Below are 25643 nucleotides of genomic sequence, written 5' to 3'. Positions count from 1 at the left end.
AGGTGTCCGGGGATGTCCCTGCTGCTTTAATGTATGGGAGCCCTGTCTACTGTGTATCTTGGCCAATGAAACATGAACTGGAAAACTAAGTTAATAAAATTCCGGAGGCAGGCATCTTTGTACACAGAATGACTGTCTCTAGTGGAAGCTTCTAGAAATGCTAATGTTTCAGGGTGAAATAAGACCTCTATGAAATGGGCCTGTTTAGAAGAATAAATTGTCCTCTTGTACAATATAATAATCAAAGGAAATGCTAAGAAGTAGTTCATTCATAGACATTATTCTCTAGTAATTTGAATGTTTAATCATTTAACTGATATTTTAAAAGTTAACAACGTATTTCCAAACTTAAAGAAATAGAATGGTTCCAGTAGGAAATACAAGTAAGAAAATTATTCATCAAGAAGTAAGGGGAAAATGTGCTCCTTTTGGAAACCTAAACTGTTTTTCAGGCCGCCAGCTGTTAAAAACTGAAATATTTGTTGTCAACTCATTTTTTATTCCCATGAACTCACCATGACCAAAATGGAACAACTTTGTGCTTCTAATGCTGAATATTTCTGAATTGAACTTTATTTAATATAGTCATTCATGACAATGCCTTCTTAATATGAACATATATGTCACCACGTATTTCCACATCAGTGCATACTGAGCTGACAGGATTCCTTCTCTGGAAACTTAAAATAAGAAACTGCCTAGGCTCCATTCTAGTTTGCGAAGTAATACTACTTAATCCATTCTGAAATTTCCCTAACACCACAGTTTTTAATGTAACTTTTAATTATTATATACCTATATATCTCTATTGATATATGTAAACATACATATCAGTGTGTGTGTGTGTGTGTGTGTGTGTGCGCGTGCGCGCGCACTTTTATGTATGCTAGGGATCAAACCCAGGACCTTTTGGATGTAGGCAAATTCTCAACAACGAAGCTACACATGTAGCCCTGAATGTTATTTTTAATTCCTCCCAAATTTTTAAAGTCAGGAAGTATTAAAATTTGAAGGACCTACTTTTATTTTCATAATTTTAAAAGCCCGTACAGATTTCTTTCCATGTGGAAAGGTAATAGAATTTGTTTTAATAACACTTTGAATTATTGGACACTTGATATTTTGGGTGAGTCAAAGGCATTTATAAGCTCTTGGTCTGAAGTTAAAGTAAGCACCAATTAGACACAGTGACGTGAACATGTCTCATGGCTTCTGATTTAAGTACTGGACTTACTGAGGCTGTGCAGCACACAGAGACCCCACTGCACCCCTGTCTCAGGGAAGCTGCCCTCTGCATGGAGTGCTGACCTACCTGTGTGGGAAGCAGGGAAGGTAGAAACAGGAAGGGCGCCAGTCCTCACGTGTTCATGCTGGATGAAGCATGCTCAGGAGGAGGAGCCAGGGAGAGCAGGAATGCCCAGCAGGGCTGCGGCCCGACCTTGCAGGACAGGGTGGGTGCAGGAGGCAGGCATCAGTGGGCCCCGGGACCCTTTGGAACCAAGCTGCAGCAAGACCTCACCTTGGGGACTTTGGAGTCCCTGCTGGGACATCTCAGTGGGCATGGCTGCAGGCTCCAGGTGAGGTCAGGAAGGTTCCATGAATCCAGTGGAGCTTTGCATGGTAGCGGGGGCACCGTGAGAGAGTGCTGGGGTAGCTGGCGCAGGAGCCACAGGAGCAAGGGAGAGGAGGCACAGTCTTTTCGAGATGTTGAGCGTGCGGTGTCCTGAGCCAGCAGGAGATGTGGAGCTGTGCTGGGGAACCTGCTGGGTGTACCTGCTGATGGAGCTTCGGGTGACATGTTTCGTCTTGGTTCAGTTTGGGGACTGCACACTCTGTGATGTTGTGCCTCTTGAAACTTCACGTCACCTTGGAAAGCTCACAAGGAGCAAGCCCTCCTCGGAGCGACAGCGTGAGGCTGTGCTTCTGTTGCTAAGCCAGGTGGCCCATGTTGCGATCCACAGAAGCGAGTCCAGTGAGACCACCTGCACCTGCAAGTCACCCTGCAGCGGATGGGTGGCCCTCGCTCGGCAGGGCCTTGGACGAGCGAGGTGTTGAGAAGAGGACCATGATCGTACTTGTGGATGCTGGGCCATCAGGTCCTGCGCTCTGCGTCTCGGGAGCTGCGCGTTCCTAGGGTGAGCAGTCCCTCTGTGCTTATTAGCTGGAGAGTAGTAAAAGGAGCAACAAATGAATCACAACGGCAGCGATGAACTCCAGCATGGTTGTGATCCTGTGTGGTTTTGCAGAGTTTATTTATGAAGAACTTAGAATGTTTCCATAACTCCTTTCCTTTTTCTTATAAAATTTTCTACCGTGTACGGGAAGGAAGAAATAACATGGTCAGTCACATTTAGCTCCTGGGAAGTGAGTGGGACAGGCACAAAGGTGGCTGTGCCAGGACTCAGCCCAGTGTGTCCTGGAAAGGGCTCCACTGGCCGTTTCTCCTCCTTGTCCCTCCCAAACCCTCGGCCATCTGACTACTGTGTCCCCTCTCGTGTGGGCCACCTCAACCCTCTCTCACTCTCCTGTGCTCCCACGGGGTTTTGGACACGTCTGGGAGTGGCTTTGGCTTTCTCTGGGAATGCTTTTGGCAAGAAGTGGGTGCATAAGTGGAAGAGAGGAGCGATGGGCATCTGCGCAGCAGGCTTGCTAACTGTATAGCAGTGTGCAGTGTAGGCTCTGGCCACTGGGCACACCTGGGGAGGTCTCCCAAGGCTTCAGGTGAGAATGAGCAAATTTGGGTAAATTTACATGGGAATAGTTGGTATGGCTGTGTGTATTATGTTTCATAATCCAATGCTGAGAATTTTCTGGGGAAATGAAAGTGTAAGAAGTCCTCCTTGGGACTTCTGAAAAATGAACGTTAGTCATGTTAGGTTTTTTGGCAAATCACGTGAATCTGCCTCAGTAGAGGGAAGAGATGTAGTGAGAGTCAGAACCTGGCAAGGAGGACTCCGGAGCTCTGGGAGGAAGTCCTCCTGGGACCGGGAGGGGAGGCCCGTTTCCAAGCAGGCTGGCTGGGTGCGGCCTCTCCTCACAGGACTGGATCCATCAGCGCCTGCCTCTGGGCCTGCAGTTGGAGTCTGCACACGCTGTGCGTGTGGCCCTTTTCAGCCTCAGACCCTCCAGGAGCCAGAACCCCATGGGCTTGGACATTTGATTGCACGCTGGCCTGTCCGAGTCCTTGATTGTGACCATTTCCTCATCTTTCAGCACAGACAGAACTGTCCAGTGCCTTCCGGATGGCATTTGTGGATCACACAGGCCTGGTCAGTCCACTGTTGCTTCCCAAGTCAGTGGTGGATACTCAAACCCCAGGGTCAAAATGGCAGAATAATCATAGCTGTGTTTCTCTACTGACCTAAAATATTTTAAAAGGACTTGTCAGTTTGGATACTCCCCTCAAAAAACAAATATGAATGTAAGCATTACTAAATTTTAGACAAAAGAAATTGAAGTTACATGCTGTGAAATCTACATGAATAAGAAGCGATTGTTCTAAAAATAACTCACTGATTTTCCTCTTCCATTTTCTCCATCATTTGTATTTGATGGATTCAGTTTTTCTTAAATAATAAAGCAAAACACACACACGAACAAAAAAAAAAAAACATATTCTGAGAATATTTGAATATTCCTAAATTTAAAAGTAATTAAAAAGCCAATCTCATAGAAATACTCATGATTACACAATTCGTTAGTTAAAGTGTTCATTGGTATTTAAAAATATGAAACTATTACAATTCTAATGCATTCCATTTTGGTGTTGGAGATACATTGACTGAATAACTTTTCACTGGCCATTTTTCTATTTATTGGCTCTCCATATATTGATATCTAATTTCTCAAGCTGTTGAACTCTATATTCAATCTAACTTTAATTTCTCTTATTTTTATATCAAATAATATCAAATTATTCAAGTGTTTATTGTAAAGATTTTCATTTGTACTTGGCCATGAAGTCTTGAATGGTCATAGAACTAATTCCTACAATGAGACACTTAAGAATCAGCGCCAGTTAGAGGCTTGAAAAAGCCAAGGTAGTTTAAGAAATTAGTGAGTTTCAGAGTTGAAAACAAAAACATGTTGAATTTCATGTTTTTAGACATATTATTTCTATATAAAACAAAAATAACATGGTTTAAAAAGAGACCCTTACAGGGCAAGTTTCTGCTCTAGTTATCACCTGCATGTATCAGGTGTAAAACACTCATTTGCTTTGCAGTTGGTTCTAAAGTAGATCACATTCTGCACCATTCAATGTGAGATGTGGTCTGGATTCTGGGTGCCATTTCTGGGTATCCCTTGGTGCGGACGTGGATGTCCTATGTTTTGGTTGGAAGCTGAAGGGGGCAGCAACCGCCCCCTGCCCATGCTGTTTCCCACAGCCATATGCCCTTGGAGAGCACAGATGGCTCATTTAGAAGCAGCCATATCTCATGCTGCGTGGCTGCCTGTACATGGGCTGCCTGTGCTTGCGTCCTGTGGCCACCACCTCCCAGGAATAACCGCGTGACTCCAGCTAGTGCACCCTCCCCTGGCGGCCACCCACATGCTAACTCTTGGTGCTCACTGATGCGTAGTGACCCCCCTCATGGGAGTTGGCCCTGGAGGGCAACACGGGCTGTGCGTTGAAGACCCTCTGTACTCAGTGTGTGCTGAGTCAGCAGATGACACCCCTCGACAGACAGCCTGTTAGGGTTAGAGGTTGGTTTCATCCTCTTGGACAAGCACTGAGCTAGTTGAATTTGTATCTTTAGCATCTAGCAAAACGTCTGAGACACAGTAGGTGCTTTATAAATCAGATAGCTCAGGGTTTTCATCAGTGAATCAATACATATCAGAGAATAAGATGTGCCAGATAAGCGTTCTCAACGAGAGAACTAGATGCTTTCAGCCTTGTTCTCTCTCCCTCCCCTCCTTCTCCCTCCCTCGTTCACCTTAATGTCCACTGGGCCAGGGCTGGAGTGTAGCTCAGTGGTAGAGCGATTGCCTGGCATGCATGAAGCCCTGGGGGTCTGTCCTCAGCCTCTCTCTCAAACACACACACATCAATACATGGGAAAATCAAAAGAAATTATCCTTGCAGCTGTACCTCATCAGGACAAAGGAAGCCTCAGTAGACCTGCTGCTGTCCACAACCTGGTGTCTTCCCCATCAGGCAGAAGTCGTGATTACCGATGCTTTAGGAGGGTGATATTAAATTCTCACTTTTGTGTTGTCACAGTGGCCCAAGAGGAAGAGGACAGTTGGCTTCACAGGTCGATGCCTTTGTACACAAGAATTCAAGGAAAAAATCAATTGACTCCTTTCTATCATGGTTAATTTAGTTTTAATTAGTTCCATAGCAAAACTCTCCATAACAATTCAGTTTTAATTAAAATTTCAGTGGATTCTTTATAATAGAGCAAACGATTCATATCAGGGAAAATTATAGCCATTCACCTTAAAGTAATATTAAATGGATTATTGAAAGAACTTAAAAAGTGAAACATTTAATTGCTCTGGTAATGAAGAATTACTCTGGATCCCTTGAATCAAGTTCAAAGAATTCTCCACATTTTGAACACATTTATATTTTGCAATTTTCGGAGCACCGGCCTTTGAAGGGAAGTGCGTGCTCTCTCTAACCGTCTCCTCCAGGGTGGAGTCCCGGGGTTTGGTGAGCCTCCCTGAGGCCCTCTGACACCTCCTGGCTCTTTCACCAAGTGCTGCTCTGTGATGGAGCCTGGGCTGCCGCTCCCCCTGCCCTCAGAGCAGGGGCCCACATCCAGTCACAGCCACAGAGCAGTGGGCGTCATCCAGTACCTACAGACGCAATGGACGATCAGCGAGGGCCTCCCCCGCAGCGTGGCTGCTGCACAGCCTGACTGGGCCCAGCCGACTCTGCTTCCACTGGTGTGAGCTCGGGCCGCTCAGCGGCCTTGCTGAGCCTCAGCATCCCCGCCTGGGAGGGGAGGGTAGTGTTGGCGTCTACCTTGTGGCATTGTATTTATGAGACAAGACAGTGCTTGAAATATGTCTGTTTATGTTGAAGTGACACATGGGCCAAGGAAGAGCACAGGCTCTCTGCTGGGAAGACCCAGGGTACTTCGTCTCCCCGCCCACTTCCCCTCCAAATCCTCAGGGTGCTCCTCTGGTCTTGGAGTTGCGGAACCTTCTGCTCAGGTCCCTCCCCAGGGCACGGTGCCCCATGCTTACCTCACAGTGCACGGAACCCACCTGCTCTTTCCAGGGCACGTCCTCCTCGCCTCTCACCCTTCCTTCAGGACCAGCCCGATCAAGCAGGTGGCACTGCGGTTCACGGCAGCCTGTGCCGGAGCCTGGCCCAGCCCCTCTGCAGCCAGGCCTGCGTGGCCCCCTGCCGGATACCCCTCCACACGCAAACCCTGTGTGCGCCACGTCTGAGACACGGCCCCTCCCCTCCCCCACCGGGGGCCAAGGTTGCCAGCGGGCCACTGAGGCCTCAGGATATGCGGTGACTGAGGTTCGGCCTTCGAGACATCCTACATTCTGCCTTTGACATAAAATCAGGAAACAGTGATGTCAAAAGCATATGCTCAGTTTTTGTTCGTGCTTGATAAGCATAGCAACTGTTCAAACATGGGGCGATGCCAAAGTCACGCTAAGTTTTTAAACATATCACTATGCAGAGCTGGGCATGGTGGCGCACACCTATAATCCCAGCAGCTCAGGAGGCTGAGGCAGGAGGATTGTCAAGTTCAAGACAAGCCTTAGCAACTTAGCAAGGCCCTGTCTCAATATAAAAAATAAGCTGGCTGGGAATGTAGCTCAGTGGTAAAGCACTGCTGGGTTCAATCCCTGGTACAAAACAACAGTAAAAATCCACCACCACACCTGAGGCATTATCTGCCTGAAAGTCTTTGCAGAATATAAGCAACAGGAATCTTAAATAGTGAAAGTGCATATGATATGCACATGTTGTGTATATTACATAGTAAAATATCACTTCCATATGTTCCTTAGTGCATGTATTGCATTAGTTTTAGGATCATGATTGCACATCAAGTCTGACCCTCTACAAGCAGCTTCATACTCTGGGAGAGAAGTCTGTGAGTGAGATGTCCTTCAGAGGCTGCTCCCTCTGCCCTGGAATAATGACAGCCTGACTGTGCACGTGTACCTGTGTTGCCATGTATAGTTAGGTACAGATACAGATGAATGTTTAATCCAGGAGTTATCACTGCATATTTACTGAGAAATCTCAATCGTGCCTCAAGTTGTGAGATGTGCCTGCTCTGATCCCAGCAGGAGACTTCCTTTGCAAGGGGCGAGTCTGCGGTGGGATGTGGGAGCTCAGAAGACTGGCTCGTTGCTCCTGTGTTCTCCCTCCACAAGCTGAAGCACCATAGTCTCCAGAGTGGCGTCAGTCACAAGGAGAGCATTAATTTTGCACAGTTATTATTTTGCATAGTATAGACTTAATTACCACAATTGTTATTTATCTGCTTTCAAACAGCCCCCAAATCTAAATGCTATCAGAAAGTTATACAAAATTACTTCCTTTGGCTTGATTTCATGTTCTTCCATGGCTAACAATGCTCAATTCTTTCTTGCCTTTCTTCTGGGGATATTATGAGAAATGATTATGACTAACTGAATAACTAACACAAGCTGCAGTTCACTGGTGACCTGTTTCAACTAAACGTCCTTAAAAACATACTCTTCTAGAACATTTAACCTACTAATATTCATTTCATCATCATAAATGGTGAGCATTATTGTGAACAATTTGCTGTAAAATGTGTTCAGCATCATTTGGGCTAAGGAGAGTGTCATTCTCTTCCTGAGCACTTATGGTTTGTATCAATCAAGTCGACGTTCACCATGTGAACTTGGGAAAGACACTTGGCTTTGGAATCATTCAATGCCTTGGTTTCCTCATCTGCAAGTGAGGCTTGGTGGTCTGTCATGTAAGACCGCTGGGAGAATTAGTGAATGAATGTAGAGAACTTAGAAAACGTGTGTTAGAAAGCAGCATTATTTCAGTTTATGCATCAGCCTCATCCTGATGGATTGAATCAACTTTAAAACTTTTCAGACGCTCACAGATCTGTAAGAAAGTCTCTGTGGGGCAAGCTTGCCAAGAAGAACAGCAACAGGATAAGAACCTCTGGTGGTGTGGAGGGCGAAGGAAGGAAGGCCAGCAGCCCCAAGCGGAGGGAACTGGCCTGCCTGGGCTAAGACAGGTGGCAGAGCTGGTGGACAGGGAGCCGAGGTCCCAGAGAAGGCACTCCCCGCAGAGGCCCGCGTGGTACTCCTGCATGGCCTGCCTCTCGTCCTTGGCTTGCTCCCTGAAGACTTGTGGGGATGCCTCCCATAGCCTGCTCAGGCAGCAGCGAGGCCGAGCTCGGGGCAGGGAACCCCGGGGCTGCCCGATTGCCCCTGGTCCCTCCAAGGCCCCCTCCATCCTCCTGGCCTCACACAGCCAGGGGGAAGATGGAGAGCAACTCCTGAAGACAGAGGTGACCAGAGGCCAGCTCCTCATCACCCCAAACCCCTGGAGCTGCGTGGCCCAGGCCGCCTGCAGGGCAGAGGACTTCTGATCTGCTCACCCTGCTGGGCGGGCTTTCCAGGTGGCAGCGACCACAGCCACAGGCAGGAGATGTCTCAGCCCCCAAATCCTCCCTTGACATCTTGTTGGCATGTATTATATTTCAATAGCATGAGTTTTTTTCCAAACTATAAATCTTGGATTGAAGGACCTAAATTTGATTTTTGAATGGTTTCTCCTATTGATTGTTGCCAAATTCAATTTTAAATAAAAATGCCTAATATTGGTAATTTGGTTCCATTTCTGGTCCACAGAACCCACCGACTTTCTTCCCTTACCCTCGCCAGGCCAATGCTTGTCCTAGCGTGCACTCCCGGGCCCGGCAGGGCAGCCCAGGGGAGGCGCTGTGTTCTTGTTCTTCCTGGTTTCCATTTCGTGCATTCTGCCCTCTGCTTTTCTTCAGGAAGGAATAAGAGCATCCGGATGGATGTTCAGTATCGGTGAATGGTCACCAACTCCCAGGAAGAGAGCTTCTGTGAATGTCTTCTTGGATTTAAGATACGAAGCCCTTTGTCTTCCACCTCAGGCTGTCTGAGAGTCATCAGGCAAACGGCACGGAAGGAAACACCAGCGGTCGTCGCTCGGTTTGCTCTCCATTAACTCTGTTTAAGAGAAAGCTTTGGAGGATCCGTGTGATCACGTCAGTATATTAATTGCATGTGAAGCAACAGATCACCGTGATTCTTCAGAATTGTTGTGGAATCCCACTGACATTTCCTTGGGTCTCCGAGTCCCTGGGCCTCCCTCAGCACCTGCTCACATGCCTACGGTCTCTGTTTAAGGAGCAGGAAGGGGAGGGGCTTACACCCAAGTCCTCGGTCATGTTCCTCCCGATTCTCCCTGCAACTGTGGTCTCCCCGAGATGCACAGCAGGTCCCCATTGCAAGTAGGCCAGGCAACTGTGGCTGGTGACATCACTGATTCCATTCACTGCCAGAGAAAGTTCTGTGCCAGGGCAGATGGTGCAGAAGCGCCTTGCAGAGGCTGTGCCTGCCAGGGCCGCCCACTGCGCAATGAAGATGTGCTTGCTTCTCTTCCCTCCTTACCCAATCAGCGCTTTGCACATGCTCAGTTCAGCTCGATCATCATTATTTAAACCAATATTTATTTTGTTGAATTTTTAAGAATTGCTGTGCCTGTACGTGGCATAGCTGATAAAGGCGTTGATACAGAAGCCCGTGGGTCTGTCTCACACACACACACACACACACTGTGTGCATAGTGACTTCATTTCACCCTGTCTTCCTCATGGAATTTTAGAGCTGAAGGTGTTCTTAACTGAAATGTTCACTTTCATAGATGAGCAAACAGATGCTGAGGGTTTGTGACCTTCTCATGATCCACAGAATCTAGACTTTTATTTTTGTTGCTTTTGCCATGGTTCAAGGAATTTTGTTTTGTGCGAACTTGGTTGGAAGTCAACAGCCCTCTTCTTCCTTCAGGGGGAAAGAACATAGTGATGGCCACAGGATGGTCTCCATCCTGAGATGGTGTGGACGGCATGGTGCTAGGCACGTCAGAGTTTCTACCTTGGCCTGCCATTACACTCCCCTTTAAATACATCCATTTGATGCAGGAAATTCAAGTGCAGGAAAATGTGTTGGTCTCACGGTAGAACTGGCATGTGGAAATTATGACTGTTCCATGAGGTGCAAACAGGTGTGCAGAGATGAGGGACCAGGCCGTGATGCATGTGGCCAGGCAGCCGGGTGCCTTCAGCCCTCTGTTCTGTTCTGAACTCTTCCCAGGATAGAGAACCACCTTCACATAGTTAGGTCATTCTGTTGTAATAACCAAGAAGATACTAAAAGGGGGAAATGAGATGTATTTTCTGCCCTGTGATAAAACTGTAAGATTAAGTCACTAATCTGTTTTTTTTTTTTTTAAAAAAGGGGGTAGAAATGAGAGACAAGCATTGGTAGAAGTTAGGATGATCATAATGTTGAAATTTTTAATCTATTAAAATCAGTAATTCCACTTTTGAATCCTCTTTTTTTGTCCTGTTTATTTTAGCTGAATGTGGAGCAAGTGTGAAAGGAAATGAAGGAACATTACTGTCTCCAAATTTCCCATCCAATTATGATAATAACCATGAGTGTATCTATAAAATAGAAACGGAAGCTGGCAAGGGGATCCGCCTCAGAGCGCGAAGCTTCCAGCTGTTTGAAGGAGATACTCTAAAGGTAAGACTCTAACATGGGGACAGTCTTTCCCTTTCTTTTTTCTTTTCTTATTAATGCTTAGCTCTTTTTTTTTTTTTTTTTTCCTTTCAAGGCATCTGTCAACCATCTGTCTATCATCCATTTACCCACCAGCCTGCCTGCCTACCATCCATCAGTCTATCACCCATCTGTCACCCATCTGTCTTCCTACTTATCCATCCACTTTCTCTCTCCCATCTGTGTATCCATCTATTCACATATCTACCTTTACGGGTATTTATTGATATGTTCTAAGTACACATACCTGTTTCTATTTATTTATGCAGTTGTTTTGATGAAGTATAATGTGGTGTCATTTTGCAGTCTGTGTGGACTTAGAAATATTCGTAACCTGGGTCTAACACTGATAAGTGATGTTGTGGGTAAATTTCTTAGTATGCATGATACTCTTTCTGTGTGTGAGAATCTGCAACAGTCCCAATCTTCTTGGCTACTTTGAAGACCAGGTGATTTAACATAGGATGTGTGTACATTGTGTCTGGCACACAGCAGTGATCCTTCCGCCTTATGGGACCCCCACCCCAACCCTTTCTCCAGGCATTCTTGATTTTTAAATGCGGCCGCACCTTTGGAGCTGGATAGACTCTGGTGAGGTGCGGAGGCGAGTCCAGACGCTCTCGTGGGCCTCGGGGGAGAAGCTGGCCCGGCCATGACAGGTGCACCACAGCAAGGCGGCCCCAGGTCTGCCATGACTTACACAGCTTTGTCTCCAGCGGGAAGCTCCCTCCCTTCCTGAGGCTTCAGGCATAGATCCCACCTCTCCTTCACTATTGCAAGAAAGTGGGGCCTTTGAAAGGCCCGGAACAGGAGGGCGGGCATTTGCAGTCCCAGGACATTGAAGGAGACAGGCTTTGAGCAAGTCATCTGCTGCAGCAGCTGCTCCCAGGGATCCTGTCGGAGCTGATTTGTGAGAAGGAAGGGCCCCTTTGCTCTTCTCGTTTCCCTTCTACAGCGGGTCTCACTTATATTTGCAGCTACATGGTTGCAGAGACACATGTCAAGTTCAACAGATTCACCTCACTGTAAGCTCAAGAAGATGCAGAGACCGCCTCAGAGGGAAAGTGGGCCGCCCCCTGTAGCTTTGTGCAGGGTCTGACCTGGCCTTAGGGGCTCCTCTTGACCTCACTGAAGGGAAGCGCCGGGTCCAGAGCAGCTCACAGACCCACGTGCTTGGCTGCCTCTCGGGAGCCAGGTGGACCGCTTTTCCGTGCCCTCGTGTGGTGGAGAGGTCTTACCCTGGCTGCTTTCTTTCACTCGTCTCCTGCAAGCTCGAGCTGAGAGCTGGGGAGGCTGTACTGAACAGTGTTTTCAGTCAGGAAGCTGGAGCATTCCTGCTAATTAAAAAAAAAAAAAAATATAGAGTCATAAGAATTTTCTGAATTCTTTGACAGCCTCAAATTTAAGGCGAAACTTTTAAGTGACTCTTCTCTGGTACAAGGGAATGACTAGAGATGCTGAATCAAGTACGCACCGACAGTACTGTAGAAGTGGAAGGAAGGAAAGCATGCTCATTTTTGATCGGGAGCAGCTTAAACTTGTTGATTACAATAAAAAGTAAAAATAAGTCTCTAGTTGGAGGGAAACTATCAATCACATAAAATGCCCAAATGTTTTGCCAGTGTATGTTTTGTGGGATGGACTAATAGATGCCTCTGTTAAAAGTGCTCACATCTAAATTATCTTCACTTGGGAGCCTAACTGCTCTTCCCATACTCTCTCACACATGCCGTGATCCAATGGCAAAGACAAAGGCGTTATGTGCATCCTATGCACCAACGACACTAAGATGAACAGCTTCTGCGAAACACTGAAAAGAGGGTGCAGTGGAAGCCGGGGTATGGTCCCTAGTATCAGGAAGAGAGCTCCAGATACCTGGGCTCTGCACTCTGAGATGCCTGGCTTTCCAGTTGGCTCACCTGCTACCTGGGCCTCATCTCTCTGATGCACTGACTACATGTGAGCTCCAGGACAGTCCTCAGAGCAGACGGCTGTGGCCTCCTGTGGAGCAGGTGACTAGGAGGCTCCCACTAACGTCTGGGAGGGTGTCAGAGGCAGCTGCTTAGATGTACAGCTGTAACCAGGTGATAGGCAGACCCAGCATGGCCTGTTGCTCGTTTGCTTGGAATCACAGACCACATCTTTGGCACCACACCTGGCTTTTCCTTGGTGATGTGTGCAAAACCTGAACCACACTTACCAGTAGAGAGGTGAGGAAGCATGGATCCTGACATTGGATTGGGCTTGATCTGTCCATAGTCAGCACAGTGCTAAGCGCTGGTGACGTGAACACCCAGGCAAGAGCCACCCACCATTACAGAGAATCACAGGATCAAGTGTTCGAGCTGCTCAGTTCTGCTGTGTGGCCACTGACCTGATGTTGCTCCGTGGAGTGCAAGGTCTAGCCTCATGAGGGAGCCAGCAGGATGCAGCCACGTGGGAAACCGTCCAGGACTGCAGAGGCTTGACCACGTGTCCTGGGTTACACCCTGGCCAGCTCCACAGATTCCCATGAAATACCCGGCCTACCCAGCCTACGCAGGTGCCCACGGCCTTTCTTGGGAGACCCGATGTTTTGCCTTGGACAGATCCCTCTGGGTTTTAAAACCTCTCCTGATTCTGCATGTCAGGTCCCTCCCATGTCAATGGAAATCCCATCTTAAGTCATAGTGACTGTTTTAAAAACAGTAGCCTATGAGTAAGGAAATAGGAGAGTATTTGATTATATGGCACTAATTGTTCATTCACGAGCAATAAACAATACCTAATAATGTTCTGATGTCCCTTCTTCTTGTGCAAGTGTCGGGTGTGCACATCTATGGAGCGGTGCGTGTGGTGAGGTGGAGTGAGACAGCCAGGCCGGGAAGAAGCCACAGGCACTGGGTGGCTGGATGCATTGGCTGCTTTAATCCACCGCACGCTTCAGGACACACTGTGCCTTGATTCTTCTTGGAGGAGCCCTGACCCACAAGGCGGTTCTCCTCTGAGGGAGCTGAGTGTGACGGCAGCCCTGTTCTGCCGGCCCTGGGTGCATGGGGCCCAGCACACTCAGCTCTGCGGGCGTCAGTGCTGTTTTCTCAGACGTGCGTCGCAGGGAGCCCTCTCAGGCAGGTGCAGGGTGGCTCCTGAAGGTGGGAGGCCCCCGGAGCTCTCCGGAGCCCAGACAGCCCAAGCCCTGGCCTGCTTCCTTCCACCACCTGTCACGCCCCCGGTGCTCACAGTCGCTCAGAAGGTACCCGGTACCAACTATGCCAGGCAGGATGACCCCTCCGCCATCCCTGCCTGACGGACCCTTCACTGCTGCACGTGCAAGACTGGGTGCCCAAGTGCCGCTGGGGCTCCAGCACTGCAGGCGGGTGGGCCTCAGCTCAGTGCCTGGGCGGGAGGGCCGAGGGAGGGGCCAGGGAGGGGACGAGGGAGGCACCTCCACTTCCGCAGCTGAGTCTGGGGAGGATGTTGGCCTCTGGAGCCTGCTAGATTCTTTCCCCCTTTGCAACTGGGCCTTGGGGAGGGAACGAGAGGGGACAAGAGAACCTGACATGCGCAGAAACGCTCACTTAATTTTAAACAAACAAGAAAAGGCTCTCGAGGTAGCCAGTGTGAGATGATGGAGGGAGTCTGCAGCGTGTAGTGTTCAAGGGAAGGGCAAAGCTCAAAGAATAGACGATTTAGTACTTTTTAGAGGCTTTATGAAACTGCCTCTTTGAGGATTTGAATGTCTTGTTAGAATGGCTACCGTGAGAATCTAGGAGCACTCACGCTGTGAATTTCCACCAGGTTTACGATGGAAGAGACAGCTCATCGCGAGCCCTGGGGCCTTCACTAAGAACGAGCTCATGGGGCTGACCCTCAACAGCACCTCCAATCACCTATGGCTGGAGTTCAACAGCAACGGGTCGGACACTGACCAAGGCTTCCAGCTCACCTACTCCAGTAAGCTGCTCGGCTTCTTCCTGCTCTGTCTTGCTGGTTTTCTCTATCAGTCCACGACGTGTTTTGATTCTCTACACCGTCAGAAAAGAGTACATTCAGGAATGTTAGGAGAAGTGATAGTTTGAAATTTATCTATTCAGAGGTATTCTTATCTTTAATAATCAAATAGCTAGACCTGAAAAGGAGAGAGCTCATGACATGGAAGTGTTGCTGGGGTTAAAGTCTGTGGTGTGGAATATACCATCCAAAGGCGGATTGGCACATGTGTGAAAGATTTAGTGAGGTTTGAAATTAGTAGTAATGGTCTTTGAGTGACTAATTTGCATATCACATATTATATATACATAGATATATACGTATATACATAACACAACTGCATAACAACTTGGTGTCGTAGACGCTTTCCTTACCTCTAATTTCCCAGATGATAGACCCAAGAGTCATTCGAGCACTCTCCTAAGAGAGCAGTTCCCTGGGTTGGTGGAGAGGAATTGACCTGCAGCCTACAGCTCCACCCCGTGTTCTGCAGCACCCCGTAGTAATGAACATCAGCTGGGCACGGCGACTCCGTGATGACGGCCTCCCTGCTACTCTGGAGGCCAAGGAAGGAGGATAGCAAGTTCAGGGTCAGTTTTGGCAACTTAGGGAGACCCTCTCTAAAAATATAAAAATATAAAGAGATAGAGATGGAACTGAGTGCTAAAACACCCCTGGGTTTAATCCCCAGTACCTCCCAAATGCAAATCAGTATGGAAGCTTTCCTTTTTCAGATATAATGAAAAAGACAACAGAGGGAAAATTAAAAAGTTGCTTTTCCAAAAAGAGGAATTTCACTATAACAATTGCCATTTGTAACATTTTTAGTAATAGCCAAATTTAAAAACTAGCTATTTGCTTTGGATAACTAAAGGTGACGAATCAATGAGGATGCTTCCAGTGTGTAAACTGTTCAATCCTTTGCTAGTCTGAGATTTTAGAACTCTGTAAGTATGACCCCAGGACATGGGAAATTTATACACTCAGATTTTTTAGCATGAAATTTTGTGGGTGCTCATCAGAGCTGCTGCCTTTATTTGACAGATGAGCAAATGATTTGCTGGTAGGGTAATTATCACCCCTCAGATCCAAGCTGATCTGGGCACCCAGATGAAGATGAACAGCCTCAGTCCCCTTCATACCAAATAAACAAAATCATGTTGATGAATTTCTAAGACGGGACAAAAGCAGTTAGAGTGGCCGATGTCCTGAGAGAGCCACTTTTCACTGTGACGAGGGTGCCATTGAAAACCTCACCAAATGAAAGCATTTCTGTTGATTTGTACACACAAGTCCGTGGACAGTATGGGATGGATGATAAGTACAGCTTTCTTCACAGATCCCTGCCTTCAGAATCTCGCTCTCAGAACGCTGCAGAGCTCTGAGGGAACACTCTGCTGTGCACGCAGGCGGAGCACGCTCTCGTGACCCTGCTCCTGTGCCGGGCTTCCTGTCTGTGGGCTCAGCAGCGTGTTTCCTGCTTGGATGCATCTACCCCACCTCCTGGGCCCTGGGCTGCACGGACGTTTGGGAAGGAAAACTGCAAAGCCTCTGGGTGGTCTTCCCAGGGCAGGCTGAACAGGACAGTCCCAGGCACATGGGGGGTTCCTCGGTGCTCCCTCCACTGAGTACAATTTGATGCCTTGGCTTATCTCACAAACCGGCCTCCTGTCCTGGTTCCTCACCAGACAGTAGAAAGCAGTGGCCCGGGCACCCCTGGCTTCCGCGCTCACCTTCCACTCTGCTGCCCCTTCGTGGCAGCTGCAGGGGAAGGGCGTCATGCCGGCTGGGTGTGTGTCTTGTTACTCTTCCAACCCTGGCCACTTTGTTTCCCTCCTACCATTTCCAGCTGGAGCAGTCCTTGATTTACAGACACTTAGCTCTGTGTTCTCATGTGCAAAAGCCCTCCAAAAGGCAGCGCTTGCCCATGAAGCCCCCAGGCTGGCCTGGAGCGGAGGAGGGTACTGACCTGTCCGCAGCCTTCTGCTGTCTCCTTCAGTTCATCTTCTGAGCAGTAGTTAGCAAGGCCCCGGTGTCCTGCAGCCCTGATTCTGAGAGGAGACCGTTCCTGACGCCCACCTACCCTCACCAGGAAGGCTTCCTTGGAGTCTCCTCTCAGCCCCCACTTGGCTCTCTTGGGCTGCCAAAGCTCCCCATTTGTCTTTGAGAGCAGCCCAGGTGCAGGACCTCTGCTTGTCCCTCCAGGTTCACTGAGGAACTTTGTGAAAGTTTAAATCAGTGCATATTTACTGGCACATTCCATTTCCATGGGTACATTTGACTGTAGAGTAGCACAAGCATTCTGGAAAAAGAAGAAAGAAATATTAGTGATGATTGGTCTGCGGTTCTCAGTAGAATCCATCCAATAGTGGGCATCGACCCCCCTGCCCATCACCCCTCCTGTCTCCACCCACAGAAGCAGAGTGTCCTGGGAGTCCCAGCTGCAGGGTTGTCTTAGAGCCAGAGCATGCTGCTGCAGGGAAGAGTTATCAGTGATGTGGGATCAATGGTGCCGATGGCGATGTTATCAAAATAGTATTAACTTCACATTAAATTCTTAGGTTTAAACACTAAGTAATTAGGTTTGAGAAATCCCAAGCTCCCACAGTGCAATCGAATACCTGAATTGAATATCCATCCCTAAAAGATGTATCAGAAATGATAACTGTTTTCAAAAGACTTGTAATTGCCTCTTGCTAGTTAATTGCTTTACTTAAGGAAATGTTCATGTTTGGCTGTTTCAGATCCATAATTAATGTGCAGACATGAGTGGATTAGACAATGTCAACAGAATAAATATATAGCTTAATAAATATGCTGTGGTTTTCAGAAGTGAAGACAAATAGCACACATGTGCCTTTAGTATTAACAACTAGCTCCAGGTACCTTCTAACTAGCACCTTGGCAATTCTGGGTCTTGGTAAGTAGTAACTTTTAACCCCCTTCATAGTTGGGAGGTATCTCCCTGTCTCTAAGTGAGCTGCTGGAGTTTCACACAGAGCATGGTGCTCTTGGGACCACATACTGCTCTCCCAACTGGAACCCAGAACTACTGACGAGTCAGATATTTCAGGTGACACACTTTAATAAGCATAATATGTAGTGACTGATAATGAGATGTGTCAAGACATTGGCAAGGAAGAAAAAGCAGACCAACTTTGGGCCCCCCTGGAATAAAAATGTCAATTAATAGGGATTGATTAAGCAACTGTTTTCTCAGTAGTAGATTGGACCAAAATAAAGCTTAGAAAGTCTACCTCTGTTACAATACACTGCTTTTACGACAGGTTTGTCTGTACCGTAACATCATGGCCTTGGCATGGGACGTCTCCTGTAAGCTCTCTGACGGTGGGGCCCACAGGATCCGTTCTGCACCCCGTGCACCTCACGCTGATGTGCAATCCATACCATGAGCCTGGATTAAGACGCGGGGTTTGTAATGTAACATAAAGAGCTTGCATCTGCGTTTTCAAGCTGTGCGCTTGGAGGCCCCATCCTCCATGCTGGCTCCATCAGCAAGTCTGGGAAGCCCTTTACTTCTCCTTCCTCACAGTGATTTTGAGCTTTAGAATATAACAAAAATTATCGTGACACTGGGTGGCTACATTTTCTTAATATCTGGACAAATTTTTATAGAAAAGAAGTTCTGGAATTTAAAAAAGATACCATATTGAACTCAAACTTCTTTTTAAAATATGTTTTACTTTTGAGAATTTTATAAGAATGTTCCCCAGATATTCATTCTTGAGAAACTTTACCACAGGGCCTACAGAAACTTGGAGCAGGCTTCTGCACTGTTCATTTAAATTGTGAGAAACAAGCAAACCCTCTGCGCAGTTTAGCAAAGACTCTGACTTCCAGGAACACATGGGAGCTGCATTGAGCATGCATCTGGGGCAGTGCGGGTGCTTCCTTTTCCCACTAATCAGGAAACCTGCACGCGGTGCCTGGGTGCTGAGTGGTTAGCACTGCAGTGACACAGAAGGATGACGCCACCATCCCTGGCAACTGATCAATTATGTAGGAGAGTCACCATTGGCACTGGTGAGATTAGTTGATATGACAGTGACTATCGTTCCCAAGTAGAATGCACTATAATTAAATGCTAACCAGGGGATGGATCTGGAGGTGGGAAGGTATCAGCTCATGGCTCCAATGCACACTGACTGGTGTGTTTGCTCACAATAGAGATTTTAAGTAAGCTTGGGCTCTAATATGTTAATGTAGTGTTGTCGTGATAGACACTTTGAGCTACACAATCTGCACACGTGTGCTGATACATGTGTGTGCACCTGTGTATACATCAGCAGTGACAGCGACGAGCTCTCCAGAGGAGAGGAAGACCCCAGGCTGTGGCGATCCCGAGGCTTTTGCTGAATGCCTTCTGTCTCCTCCACCCCAGGCTCAGCCCCCTGGTCGTACACATGGGCTGCCCACCGCCCACCTTCCTAAGCGGCCACTGCTCTTTCCTCCACCCCAAGCCCCCGACTTCTGTCCCTGCGTCCTTTGTTTTCTCTTGCAAGCGTGAGGTCCTGGTGAGGGGAGTCTTCACTTGCTCTGTTCCGGGTCACATTTTAGGAATGGGGATGGTAGTCGAGTTGGCCCAGAATTTGCAGGAAGGAGGGAAACTGAAGTCAGGGGACGTTTCTGGAGAGGGTGAGACTTCAGTTACCTTGTGGAGGGTGGACTGGCCTTCGAGCCATGTGCCTGCAGAGATGAAGTCCTGTGATGAGGAGAGGCAGACATGACAGGGGCACCAGGCCACTGAGGCGCTGATTATGGGCCGTCCACACCAAGGGCCCAGTGCCTATGATGACCCAGCAGGAGGACACGGAAGTCTGGGGTTTCAAGGATGGAGACTGACAGTGGAGTGAACACCAGAGCCAGGGACGGCAGTGACACCGATGCACTCCTGTGCCACGGCCACCACTGGTGACTCGAGACTGAGGAGCAGGTCCCTGGCCGAGACACTGCTAGCGCACTGCGGGCCTGAGCGGAAGCGGGCACCATGGTGCTCCAGAGGTTAGGTAGGCAGGGTGAGGGCCTTTCATACCCCGTGCATCACCAGGGAGAGGGTGGTCAGCGGTCATGCAGGAGGGGTAGATGGACCCCGCAGAGGACCTGCCATGCACGGTGATCTGCAGAGTCCTGGAAAGCAGACACTGGGTCCTGTCCCCGCGGGAGACTCGAGTGCGCGGCGGGCCTCCTCAGGCCGCTTCCCGCTCACTTTATCTACTTAACTCCCTCGCTCCACTCCACGCACGCCAGGCAATGTCCTCCTTATGGTTTGCTTGTCAAGGTGGCGCTCTGCATAGAGAGAGGGTGACTTATTGATGTGGACACGGGGATTCTGGTTCATGGACTAAGTCCAGGAGTTATTTTAAATTAGGAAGGCGGCACTCTGGCATTATATTAAAGTCATGTGAGCCTCTGAGGAGATGAATCTGTTGGGTTTTGCTGACAGAACCAGGTGTCTGTTCCCACAAATGACCCAAGGGTGCCTTTGGAGGAGAGCTGGCCAGCTCCCCATCCCGCCTCCTTGGCCGAGGCAAGTGCCAGCTGTCATTTTCTAAAGGCGAAGTCACAGAGAGGAAGACAGTAGCAGGGACAAGTCGGGATGTTGCAGAAAGGCTGGAAATGAGGGCTTGAGTGCGAGAAGGAAGGCTGGCCTGGGAGCTGCCTGAGAACCGCAGAGGCCAGAGGTGAGCGCAGGGTCTGCAGGAGGACGCTGCCACCTTCCACGCACTCCCCTCCGTGTCTTCTGGAAGAGAGAAGAGGGCCTGGAGAGCAGCGCCGGGTCTGTGCAGGCAGCTCTGAGCAGGGCTCACCCAGATCTGGCCCGGGAAGGCCTGCCTCAGGGTCTGCACCTGCAGCCGACAGCGTTCCCTCTGCAGGGAGGGACCTGGGAGTGTCCGCAGGTCCTTCCTCCTCCCTCAGGACGGCCTTCTCCCTCTGCAAGTGCCCTCTCGCCCTGCCCTGAGCTCCCCACCGGCTGGTTGTGCCTGGCTGTCCTGACTCACACTTGCCCCTGTTTCCTGCTTCTTCCTGTGTATGGCTCTCCCCCAACCCAGCTCCCCACTGCAGGGGCTGATGGTTGGGTTTTCAGTGTGCCAGGCACCAACCAGGTCCCCAGCTGGTCTACTCTGGAGTGAAGGGACACGTGGATGGACAGGGCAGAAACCACACATGCAGCTCACAACTGGCCTCACGCATCACACGTATCACCGCGTCCTGGGACTGGTTTGCAATCTTCAAGTGGATTATAGACTCCTCAGGGAAGTTCTGATATTATGTGTTTGCATTTATTTAGGAGAACAGCTCTAATCTCATGATTCCTGCTTATCATTAAGTTCCATAAACTATGTAGCTTGGGGGAACAAACAGCTTCAAAATGGGGAGCAGGAGAGACCTCAGGGTGCACATGCAGTGAGGAGGCCCGTGAGGAGCATCCCGTCTTACCGCCCCTCCTGGAGCACGCCAGGGATTTCCTGACCAGAAGATTATGGCACAGGTTTGAATAGAGGGAGAAAGAATATCATAAACACTTATAGTTTGGGTTTTTAAGGGAGCCACCCAAAGGAATTTTATTGTCATATGACTTAAAAAAAATAATGGGATCATTGTGCTCCGAAGTTCCATCTGTAAGCTAATTCCAGGCCAGTGGGTCATTAGTGATGAGCCTTACTGGGCAGTGGTTTCTACAGGGAAAGTGGCTTGGCCTCTCTGACTCATTTTCACAGGATCACTTGGCCTGCCTTGCTCTATCCTGGCACTGGGTAGTGGACCTGCATCCTCTGTGAAGGCATTAGACATGGACTCAGCCAGGGGAGTGGCTGTCACTGAGAGGGAACAACACTGTGGTTCTCTGCACCTCTCTCCTTACTAGGACATGACCACAAACCCAGAGGCGTCTTGGAGCCCACTGAGATAGTCGCAAGCTTGATTTTGGTTCTGCAGTAATGCCTGTAGGCGAGGTCAGGCCTGACTGTAAGCAAGCAGGGGAGCATCCTGGCTTAGTCAGATGCTCAGTAAAAATGGGTTGAGTAGTGTTTCGTCAGCTTTTCTGCTGCTGCAACTGAAAGACCCGACCAGCACAATAGTACAGGAGGAAAGGTTTCTTTGAGGGCTCACGGTTTCAGAGATCTTAGTCTATAGGAGGACTTTATTTCTTGGGGCTCAGGGTGACGCTGAACATGGTGGCCAGAGAGTGTGGCAGAAGGAAGCAGCTCACATCATGGTGATTAGGAAAGGAGAGAGACTCCACTCACCAGGCATAAATATGTACCCAAGGCCACACCCCAACGCCCACCTCCTCCAGTCATACCCACACTTCAGTTACCACTCAGTTAACCCCATTAGGGATTCATTCACAGATTGGGTTAAGACTCTCACACCCAATCATTTCTCCTCTGAACCTTCTTGCATTGTTTCCCATGTGAGCTTCTGGGGACACCACATCTAAACCAGAACAAACAGACAAAACATTGTTGATAAAAAGTGATAACTAAAGGGAGCGAGTCTCTTCATTAAGTTCAGTAGACTTCCAAAAGCTTCTTTCTGTTCCTGAAAGATCCTGAAGCCTGCGAGGATGCAGCAGAGCACTGAGCCATGGCCAGGTGCTGGGGAAGCAGTGTCTTCTCTGCTCTGACTCCAGCCCCTGGTCCTGTGTCAGACTTGTACCCAGGAGCCTGACCTGGAAGCCCACACACGATCTGGCAGGCAAGATGCTCCCCCCAATCCCCAGACTCAGGTCTATTTTGAACATAGGAAGGACCAGGTCAGTTGGATTAGGTGGTCATTCTGGACCCATTAAAAATGCCACAAGGTTCCTGGATGCTTTGAAACGGTGGTCCATGGCCACATGTGAGGTAGCCAGCCTCGAGCATGTGTAGATTGAAGAACACCTGAGATACCTGATAAGCCCCCCACGAGTTCAACTAGAGACAGAGAGGAATGGGGTGTACAGCTGATGGCCCCCCTCTAGCACATCCCAGCCATTCACAGCCGCTTTGCTGTAGTGAGGAAGGGACAGAGATGGTGTGATTGGCACTGACAGCTGATTCTGAACAAACTGCCACATATTCTGTGGATGAGAAAGAAATCAGACCCCAGAGCTATGGGCTTAAGCAGCTCATCCTGATCTCATTAGCGTACTGGTAGAATTAAGATGGCACTGACTTTAGACACGCATATTAACGAGAGTGTGCCTTTGGGTGTGCAGAGGACCTGGCCGATGAAGAAATACTGAACATAGTCATTTCTGAACTTTGAAAGAAGCCAGAAATATTGAGTGAAGGAAGCATGCGTGGACACGGTATGGTATATGACTGAAAAGCTGCACGAGGTCAGGGGTAGGTATGTCAGGTTCTATATTCCAGGTCCTTGAGATCATGGGTGGATGATTCTTCACATGACTGGCTGGTGTCCTGGAAAGGTTGATGAAATCTTCTTTGGCTGTCCACCTTGCACCTCTTTCTGCCCAAATAGGTCAGGTCACAGTGAATTTCTGATAGAGATGTTTCTGATGAGCTCCCCTGAATGTGAATAAGATTTAAGTGAATGATGGTTCATTCACATCATAATTGGTAACTTTTAAAAACTGGACATCGAGAATCTTATGCCAGCTAAGTAGCAGTCCTCAAAGGAAAGTTCTACAAGCTGATTTCATAAATGATAGAGACAAGTCTTCCAGGAAATCTCGGAAGTTACATGTAAGCATTGCTCTTTTAAAGTAAAATAACCCTATTTTGGTTTTGATAGGAGATGTCCCCCAAAGCTCATGTATGAGACAATGCAGGGATATTCAGAGGTGAAATGATTAGTGTATGAGAGGTGTGACCTAACTTCTGATTTGTCCACTGAGGGATTAGCTGGGTGGTGACTGTAAGCAGGTGGGGAGTGGCTGGAAGAGGTAGATCACTGGTGGCCTGCGTTGGAGTTTATATTTCACCCTGGTGCGTGGAGCTCTCCCTCTCTACTTCCTGGCTGCCTTTTCCTGAGATGCTTCCTTCTCCTTGCCCTCCTGTCATAACGTTCTCCTCACCTCAAGCCCATAGCAATAGAATCCATCCACCCCAGACCTTATCTCTGAAACAATGAGACAAAATAAACTTTTCTTCTTTTACACTATTTTTGTCAGGACTTTTGGTCATAGGGACAAAAAGGTTTACTGTAACAGCAATTGATCCTGAGAAGAGAGTCATTGCTGTGACTAACCTGACCATGTGGTTCAGAAGTTTTTGGAGCTTTTTGGAATTTGTGGGAGGAATTTTGAAAAGGTTGAAGGTTCAAGCTGGAAAAGTTTTAGAATGTTGTAAGTAGAGCTTACTGTGAGATTCTGGTGGGAGCTCTGAAGACAGAATGCCAATAGGACCGTGGACAGTAAAGACTGGGCTTAGGAGGTTTCAGACAAAAAACATGGGCTCTACTTGAAATTGGACTAGAGGCTGTTACTGTTATGTCATAGCAAGGAAGTTGTCTATTTTTTATCCATGTCCTAAGACTTTGTGAGGCTGAATTTGAAGGTGATGTACTAATTATTCTGGTGGAGGAAGTTTTAGGCATAGCATTCAGATAATAGGGTAAATATTTCTGACAGATTAGCCAAGTTTACTGTGGTAACCAGAAGCAGAAAGCAAAGCAGAAAGATTTGAAAAAACTTGCAGTTTTTGTCATTGGCAGCATGCCTTTGGGTCTATATTTTGCCCCTGGTCCTGGCTGTCATTTCCTATACCAAATCCTTTAACTACAATGTTCTGCCTCACCTCAGGCCCAGAGCTTTGGGGTTGGCCCTCTATGTACTAAACCTCTGAAACCCTGAACCAAAATAAACTTTTATTCCTCTTTGTTGTTCTTTTCAGGATTTTGTTACAGCAATGAAAAGATTGACTTAAGGCCATTTTAATTGAAGAATAGCATTCATCTCCTTTATGAATTTTATAGTGACTAGTAGTCCAGAAAATCTTGTCAAAGCACCATTTTACCCAATGGTTTTAAAAAGTGTTTACAAGCTGTCCTGTGAACCAATGGAAAGTATGGAATGGGGTCAGACAGATGAGAAAATAAGCAACCTGCACATGAAACCACGCCAACACTTACAGATTTTATTTTATTTCAATACAGAATAAAATTGCAATAAGTATACCAGGCTGCGAAGCATATCAGGGTGCTGTGGCTTCTGGGGTGGTTTCCAGAGGAGGGCTCGCAGAGCAGGATTGCTCTTGGATGGCCATAGGTACAGCTTGAAAACTTGGGAAAACCGTGTCGAGCACTGTTTCTCTCCACGTCTGCTAGTAGATGGTTTTCTAAAGGTATTTTAAAATAATAGGGAGTCACGTGTGAATTTGGTATCACTGCCTAACAAGCTGCCACAGTCTTGGGCCTCAAGCTGCACACGTCTGTCCCGTCACTGTGTTGGGCTCTCGCCTTGTTGTCTTCTCAGGGTCTCACAGGCTGCAACAGGCTCTGACCTGCTGCCATCTCATCTGGGGTCAGGGTCTTCTCCCACCTGTGGACAGAACTGAGTCCCTGGTGGGTCACATCCTGTGATTAGCTCAGATCAGCCCATGCATGTCGGGACCTTCTCTGCACCTGCCATACTCAATTGATAAGAAGCAAGTGGCAGATCCTGTCTACACTGCAGGAAGTGGAGGGCTCTAGAGATGCAGGGCATGGTCGCCTGAGGCTGGCACCTCTAGTGACTCTGGGTCTTTCTTCACCCTGGACTTTATCGGAACTTTGTTTTGATTCTTCTTCAGGAAATTCCATAAGAGAATAGAGGCAGTGTATGCACACACTCACACCCCTTGAAGATGGACGCTTCTATGAAAGGAAAATGTACAATTTGATTGCTTACATGTACTTTTATTTTCACATTTTTC

General features: G+C 48.1%; 2 protein-coding genes across 3 annotated transcripts in view; both read left to right on the top strand.

The window, feature by feature from the left end:
• LOC306662304 (CUB and sushi domain-containing protein 1-like) overlaps nt 1-5904 on the top strand; it is a gene marked incomplete at both ends in the record, with an annotated part of 221578 nt that extends 215674 nt beyond the window's left edge. Inside the window, 2 exons of the mRNA XM_079141801.1 lie at nt 3214-3269; nt 5710-5904. Of these exons, the coding sequence (XP_078997927.1) occupies nt 3214-3269; nt 5710-5904 (251 nt within the window). The remainder of the gene's footprint in view (nt 1-3213; nt 3270-5709) is intronic.
• A 4714-nt stretch (nt 5905-10618) lies between these two features.
• CSMD1 (CUB and Sushi multiple domains 1) overlaps nt 10619-25643 on the top strand; it is a 290133-nt gene continuing 275108 nt past the window's right edge. For both annotated transcript variants that reach the window (XM_079142910.1, XM_079142909.1), the window contains exons 1-2: nt 10619-10758; nt 14572-14727. In XM_079142910.1, coding sequence (XP_078999036.1) covers nt 14631-14727 — 97 coding nt within the window. In that variant the 5' untranslated portion in view covers nt 10619-10758; nt 14572-14630. The remainder of the gene's footprint in view (nt 10759-14571; nt 14728-25643) is intronic.

Source organism: Sciurus vulgaris, assembly GCF_902686455.1.
Source record: "Sciurus vulgaris genome assembly, chromosome: 5".
NCBI classification, from domain to species: domain Eukaryota; kingdom Metazoa; phylum Chordata; class Mammalia; order Rodentia; family Sciuridae; genus Sciurus; species Sciurus vulgaris.
Note: the sequence above shows the minus strand (reverse complement) of the source record. Positions and strands in the feature narration are given on the sequence as shown.